Source organism: Myotis lucifugus, unplaced genomic scaffold, assembly GCF_000147115.1.
Source record: "Myotis lucifugus unplaced genomic scaffold, Myoluc2.0 scaffold_4535, whole genome shotgun sequence".
Classification (NCBI taxonomy): Eukaryota; Metazoa; Chordata; class Mammalia; order Chiroptera; family Vespertilionidae; genus Myotis; species Myotis lucifugus.
In genome coordinates this window covers 1-7,837 of record NW_005875583.1, presented here as the reverse complement: position 1 = coordinate 7,837, position 7,837 = coordinate 1, and the positions used below count along the sequence as shown (strand labels likewise).

The window sequence follows — 7,837 nt, the reverse complement described above, 5'->3', positions numbered from 1 at the left end:
CCACTGCAGGGGCAGCCAAGCAATGGCTATTTGCAAGGCAGGAGTGAAGGGTGCTCAGGTGTGTGGGCTGACGGGTCACCCTGGGTGCTCCTGAGATGGGACTGGGGCTGGGAGGAGGAGAGGGCAGCTGTGGGTTGGTGTCTAGCTCTCCCCATATTGCCACCTGCCAGAGCAGCACTTTGAGACCTTCTCAATTGGCTCCTCACCTTCCAGGGCATTCTGACGGTGCACTTATCAAGGTAAAAGGATAGGACCTACTTTGTTTTACACACTGTGGGCTTGATTTATGCCTCTTACGGACATTTAGTGTATAGGCTTCCATCTGTACGAGGGAGGCTGGCGGAAAAGTCCAGAAGGAAATAACATTAGGCAAGCTAGCACTGCGTGCCTGGCGCACAGTGGGTGCCCACAGCATAACAGCTGTTATTACTCCTGTTAATAATAACTCCTCACACGTCACCCAACTTAAAGGCTGTTAGGTCATTTCCTGACGTTCCTACCTTTTCCCCTGGAGTGACCGATATCCTCCAGACGCAGTGGGAATAAGAAGGGTAGCCGTTCGGAAAGCCAGGTGCAGAGAAGTTCCCCGTGGTGTCCTGCAGAGTCTCCCCACATGCTGCACAAGCAAAAGGACAAACAGGATTCAGGCACTCTCACACACACACTCTCCGCCTCAGAGCGCCCTCTACAGGGCTGCCGAGCAGACACACCCCTTTACTAGCCACAGCCTTCAGAACGCATTGGCGAGAAGTGTGCCAGGCCCACTGGCATCTTCCCGGCTAATAAAAGTGAAAATAGAGTCTGGGCACCAAAAAGGAACACCCCAGGAATACCTCTGAGGCTCTCAGGATTGAGTATGCCTAGAGCTGGGTTTGAATCTCAGCTCTCCAGCAGGATGTGTGGTGGTGGCCTTAGTTTTCTTATCTGTTAAATGGGTGTGGCCTGCCCAAAAGGTTAATGAACTCATCTGCATTAAATGAACTGGATCAGCTTGACGCTTGGCACATGGTGAGTGCTCCCCACACAGCAGCCTTGCAATTACCAATAACAATGTCTGTGGCAGAAAGGATATGAAAGCCCAAGTAGGTAACACGAAAAGAAAAAAAGCTTTGAAACTCCTATCAGCTATTAGCTTCAACCTTGCCTCTTCTTTTCCTGCTTCCCACCTCCAAATGAGCTACCAAATAGTCAAGAAAACAGGGGGAAAAAATGACCAGAGGCCCGGGAAGTTGGAACACTATACAAGAGGCCATCCTGGTCTTGAATGTTTCAGGGTTGCTGGGCCATGAGTCTAAAGCAGCCGTGGGCAAACTACGGCCCGCGGGCCGGATCCGGCCCGTTTGAAATGAATAAAACTAAAAAAAAAAAAGACCGTACCCTTTTATGTAATGATGTTTACTTCGAATTTATATTAGTTCACACAAACACTCCATCCATGCTTTTGTTCCGGCCCTCCGGTCCAGTTTAAGAACCCATTGTGGCCTTCGAGTCAAAAAGTTTGCCCACCCCTGGTAAAGCCTACTCCTTATGTATGTGAAAGTATTTCCCTAATTTGTCCTCATACCTGGATGAGGAAGCTTGGACACTGCAGGTTTCATATTCCCCTGACTCCCTGGGGGCTCAGACCCCAAAGACATAGCCACTGGGTTGCTGGGGGCCCCTGCTCTTAGGGGGCCACCCCCAAAACGTGGGAAAGAAGCTCCTTCTGCACATTTTCCTGAGTGCAATTCAGACTCTGCACAGCAACCACCCTCGCTTTCAGCTACTACTTGAAACTCCTGGGAGCTGCCGTCTTTGGAGCTGCAGGAAGGGGTAGCTGGAGGGCGGCCCATCCTCACCTCAGGAAGTCCTGGATAGCGGGGCTTCAATATCATGTTACCGAACAACTGCCAGGCATCACGAGGATTATGCCTGGCAGTCACCACCCCCGAGGGCTCTATGGAAATTATTTCGGAATAATCATCAACATTCTGCGGGAACAGATACGTTACTGTATGGCTCCGCGGTATTTACCAGCTGCCTCGAATCCTTTTGGGAAGTAAGAGGCATATACATTATAACTAAATAAATACGATGGCATTTCCCAGGGAATGCTATAAGGTTTCTCTTTCAATCCAGCAGGGACACATGATATGTGTGTCCTGTACTGCAGCCCTAATGCACCCCCAGATGACTAATAGCTGGCTGAACATATTTCCTAGAGGTTCATGATGGAGCAAAGCCCCCGTGACCCCGCTGCTTAGGGCGATGTGATAACCCAGATATTCTAGGATGGCCCCTATTTCAAATATTCTGTCCCATGATCAACTGTGTGCCTGGTCTTGGGGGTTGAAAAAAGTAACCGGACCTGTTGGTAATGGAGTTTCCTTTTTCCACCCCCAAAGCTGCAATGCATTGTCCCATCAGTGGTAAAAACGTGGCTGTGGTAGCCAATGCTTTGCATTCAAGTTCAGCAGTTTAAAGGGGTTGATGTGAGGTCACCCCCCCACCCAAGGCAGCAGGGGGTTTGATGATGCTGAAGTCAAGGGGACAAAAGGCAAACAAGAGGGCAAGTTCAAGGGGAGCAGGCTTCTGAACTGGCAGAGAAGTGGGCATCTGCTCAGAACCCAGTGTACTGCCCAGACTTCAATGGCAGACTGGGGGGCCACAGGCCAGCACCCTGGTCGGCTAGAAGAGTCCTAAGACCACAGCAATGACCTCATTTACAGCACTGAGGCCCCTCCACCTCCCAGGGTTTGGGGAGCTGACTCCCTCCTTCCAAAAGCATTCTCCTTCATGCTCGGTCTTCCTGCAACACCACTGCCTCTTGTTTTGCCAAAACACACCCTTTACTCCCATAGAAAGGAGAGGCGCCTTTGCCGTTACGGGGTGCACTGTGGTTCTACGATGCCTCCTTCCTCTTCTGAACATCAGGCTTTGCCAGAGCTCTGCAGCGTCCCACAAGTTAAGCTGTGGGCTCCAGGCCTACTCTTCACCTCGCTGCGGGCAACCACCTCACCATCTGGGCTTTCTATACCACCCCACACCTCCCAACAGCAGCACATTAGGAATCACAGCTGCCAGAGGCCGTCCCCCCAGGTTCCCCAAGTTGTTTTCCCAGCCAAGGAGAATGTCTGCAAAGGGCAGTGGAGTCGTGCTTGGGGACGCTCTGGGGGCCCTGGGACTCCCAGGGCTCAGTTACCTGGGCACTTGTACAGCTTCCTGGCTTGAGCGATGTCTCCCTGACTGAGCCGCACGCGCTGGCCAATGGTTGGCCTGACGCCACTGTCGTCTCGGCGGGGGAGGATGGTGTCTAAGAAAACCCCTCTGCAGGAGGGACAGAAAGCGAGAGAAGGAGAAAGAAAAGTCAGGGCTGTCAGGGACCGCGCTGGGATTTACAGTCTTCATTTCCTTGACCATAACCCCATCGACATTCCTCCTCCCTGCGCAGCTCTTGTGCTGGCATTTGAGCATTCCGTTTCATCAGCTGCCTGCTCCCTTCCCAATGGGAAAATGACTCTGCCAAGTTTAAAAATATGCCCTAGCCCAGTGGCCTAAGGGATTCCCTTACTGATGTTTATTGAGCATTTCCACCAAGCGCTTTACAGGTTCAGGCCCCAGGGCCACCAGGCTGCAAAACTGCAGGGAACACCGTTCAGAGAGATGACGATGTGAACGGTGCCCCCTGGAGCTGTGCAATGGGCAGTGCTGAGCACGGACAAGTCTTGGAGAGGCTGCAGAGAGCTCATGGGAACCTGTACAATGTGAGACTGCCAAGGGCTGGTCGGGAAGTACTAGATGAGCTGGTAAAAATGGGGACTGGAATTTGGGGACTCGCTGGCAAGAGGGGTAATCAGATAGGAAGTGAGATGAATGAATGCAGAGAACTAGGGGTACTCAAGAGAGCCCGGGCCTAGAAATTTCTGTGTAAAGCCTGGCTCTGCCACCCGAGTGAGCTCGGACAAGTCCCCTCCCCTCTCTGAGCCGCAGTTTACTTCTCTGAACAATAAGAGATTGGCCGAGATGGTCTCAGCCATTCCTTTTAACATTAATGTCTTCTTCTACTCCCATGGAAATAAAGTCTAAAATGACCAAAACAGACAAGTGGATGCCAGAATACCAGGATGCCCAGCTGAGTACAGGCCCTATGCACAGCTTCATGCTTTGGGCATGGTGTACCCCCTGCCTGAGCCCTCCCCCTCCCACCCCTATCCCATCCCCACCCCAGCACATCCTGAGCCGCCAGCAAGGTGGTGGGTTCTGGAAGATGTTTACAACAAGAGACGTCCTCTGTGTAAACCACTGTAGTAATGCCTTTCCCCTTTTATGTAGGACAACTCTTAGCATTGGCATTCTGCTAAACTAAGAAAGGGTTTGGCAGATGCCACAGGGCCGTGGTCGGCAAACTGCGGCTCGCGAGCCACATGCGGCTCTTTGGCCCCTTGAGTGTGGCTCTTCCTAAGCCTTAGGAGCACCCTAATTAAGTTAATAACAATGTACCTACCTATATAGTCTAAGTTTAAAAAATTTGGCTCTCAAAAGAAATTTCAATCGTTGTACCCCCTGATATTTGGCTCTGTTGACTAATGAGTTTGCCGACCACTGCTTTAGGGAATAAAACTGTCCACTCAGAATTCTCCAAAGACAACACTGTACCAGAGAACTGTCTCCTTATCTCCTGGACCCTCGCCCCACAAGTCCTCCAAAGACACCACTACCCACAGCCCCGGTCCAACCAAGGGGAGCAGGGGGGCTGCAATAAACTCAAGGGAATAAAGTTGGAAGAAGACAGCTCAGTCGTCAAGACACACGAAGACTGGGTTTCCCATCAGCAGGAATAGCATTTGCCTCCCAGATGAGTAAATGTTCTGTGGACCATTTTCTGCTCTTTTACAGGGGACATGTGAGCAGAAGTAATGACAGGGAGTTAAGGAGTGGGAAACTTTTGACAAAAAGTGGGCAGGAAAGTCCACCAGTAAGGATGCCATTGATAGCCCTAGCTGGTTTGGCTCAGTGGATAGAGCGTCAGCCTGTGGACTGAAGGGTCCCAGGTTCGATTCTGGTCAAGGGCACATGCCTGGGTTGCGGGCTCGATCCCCAGTAGGAGGCGTGCAGGAGGCAACCAATCAATGATTCTCTCTCATCATTGATGTTTCTATCTATCTCTCTCTCTTTCCCTTCCTCCCTGAAATCAATAATAAAAAAAAAAGGATGCCATTGATAAACATCCCACTGAACAAAGGAGCTTTCTGAAGATCCATGCAGAAAACTGCAGGCAGGGCAAGGCAGGCATCTACTTGCTGTGAAATAGATTTGCCAGAACCACTGTGAACGCTGGTGCAGAGGTGAGAAGGTAGTTGTGGCTGACTGTTAAAATAATGAATTATGCCTCCCGATATCCACATCCCTTTGCAACGTGAAGTTGCCACTCCCCATATTTAGAGGTAGTATCTATTTTTCCATCACTTGAATCTGGGCCGGCTCTGTCACTTGCTCCGGCCAATAAAATGTGACAGAAGTGATGTCATGCGAGTTCTGCCAGCTTGTCGTTAAGGAACTCTAAGCTCCCACGGAGTAGAAAGGCCAGAAGCCTCTCGGAGGATCAGAGATCAGAGTGGGGGATGCTTGGGTGTTGGGCCCTGGGTGGCCAGCAGGTTTGGGAAATGGAGCAGGGACCAGTTGGGCCACATCACATCAGCCCCAGGGGCTGCAGGCTGCCAAGTGGAGACAAAGCACTGATTTCATGAGGGAACCAGTGTCAAATTGGTCCAAGTGAGAAGCTGGTCACTTGGGTCTTGTTTCTGTAGCTGTCATAACTCTTTGTACTGCTTTATAATTTATCTATTATTTATTATTATATATTTATCCTCGCACAGATGGGTGAAGGACAGACAGATATGGCCTCATTCATTGCCATATGGAAATCTGAGGCTTCCTCCGCCTGGTTTGGAAACTGAGGTTTTGAGGGACCTCCTCTGGGGGCAGGGAGCACTTCTATATACAGAATAGTGCGATGGCCTAGACGCCAGGGCAGTATTGAAAATATTTAGCATCTGGTTCAGCACAGCACTAACTCATCAAAACAGATCCTGCCAACGCCGCCCATAAATAACGGGTCCGGCTGTACTTGGGGATCTCAGCTCCCATCGTGTGTGACCACCAGCCAGGAGACCTGGATCTTTGTTCTCACGCCAACCCCAGCGACCTGCGTGCCCTCGAGCTGGCTGGAGCCTCACCTTCTTCACCTCTGAAATGAAGCCATGATTTAGCACCCTCCCAGCTCTGACACCATCTAGCTTCCAGTAGACCTAGCCTCCTCGAGGAGAACTGGGAAACGCCTCCGTGCCTACTTCAAGGTCAGGCTTTAGAACAGCGGTCGCCAACCTTTCGGACCTCACGGACCACCAGGGGTCCAAGGACCACCGGTTGGTGGCTGCTGCTTTAGAAGACCCCCCAACCCACTGGAAATGTGACACAGAGCCTCTCGGTTATGAGGGCAGCCAGCCTCTCGATAATGTCCCTTTTCCAGTTTGCTGCTTGTGACACTAGGCATGATGGAACACCCACTTCACAATGGGATTCAGTCTTATTAGCAGGAGCCTGATTAGATTATATTTCACTGCAGCCCAGAGGCCACTGTATTTCAAGGACAGACACACCAACCGTGCGAGGAGCATGCGGAGACCCGCTCTCTGCAGACCTCCAGGAATCCGACCCAAGCCTGCGGCAGGCACAATAAAACAGACGAGGTGAAGCATAGGTTCCGACCTTGAAAAGGTGTTCCGGGCGTAGTGCATGATGCTGTCAAAGTCGTACGTCTCTCCGAGAGAGCTCACTTCCCCAGCTTCCATTTTTAAGAAATTATACTCCTGACCTGTGACACAACACTCTGTTAAGGCCTTTGAAAAGCAAGGCAGGCACCTGAAAGGAGGCAGAGGGGGGAAGGGGGGCCCATAGCGACTTCCGAAAGCTCTGTCAGCCCGAGCAGTCAAATAACCACTTTGGTGGTGGTTCTTGTAGCTGCTTTTAAGATTGGAAATTTGAAACTTAGAATAAGCCCTACATCCTCCCAACCCCACTACCCAACACCTCTCCCCAAATGCCACTCCAAACTCTTACACTAAGTTTGCAGACAGGTTAGTTATCAACCTGATTGGGGTGGGAGGGGGGACTCTGCTCTTGCTACTGAAGGAACAAAAGAAAACAAGTCAGAGTTCAGTTCAATCCCAAACAGTTCACGATTCAGACTCTCGAAAACATTTTTCAAGCAACCATATTCTTCAACCAGATACTTTCCCGGTTAATGTGAACTTCTATATAAAATTATTTAACACGAGAAGGTATTTTTTCAAATCTAAACACTTTATCTGCCTTGGGGCAGAATGTTTCTGGGCAGAAATATTATTTTTATTTGTACTCATGTCCCAATTGTATTTCAGTTTCAAAAGGATGGGTTGCCTAAGTCAGCAAAAATGACTCTTATAAAAGCAACCAGAACTCTTTTTTTGGCTTAGCTTTGATTCAGCAACAGTGTTGTGGTCGGTTCTGTTCCTTTTAGGAAACGGAATTAGATTTCATTGACATTTACAACATGGAAAGTCATTTTGCTTCTGCTCTAACCTACAAGCTATAATAGGTGACCTCCCAGGAAAGGCTACACAGGGACAGCGACAGGCTGGTGGCAAAAGCCTGCATAGTGGAGTCCCTGCCTTAGTATTTAGAAATGAGCTCTGGTCAGCTCCCAGCAAACCCTCTCTCCTTCACTCCTGCCTGACCCCAGGGATGCTACCTTCCTGGCCTTTAACTCCCAGACTCCACACAGGCGCCTTACCTGGCTGGATGTTTTCTCTGATGATGG

General features: G+C 50.3%; 1 protein-coding gene across 1 annotated transcript; it reads right to left on the bottom strand.

The window, feature by feature from the left end:
- Positions 1-500: 500 nt before the first annotated feature.
- Positions 501-7,821, bottom strand: LOC106695912 (tolloid-like protein 2; the record flags this gene model as incomplete). Its single annotated transcript, XM_014450870.2, has 4 exons — positions 7,811-7,821; positions 6,748-6,853; positions 3,182-3,306; positions 501-616 (listed from the first exon to the last, which is right to left on the bottom strand). Coding segments are annotated over exons 2-4 (324 nt in total), but the record flags the coding sequence as incomplete, so codon positions are not given.
- Positions 7,822-7,837: the final 16 nt, after the last annotated feature.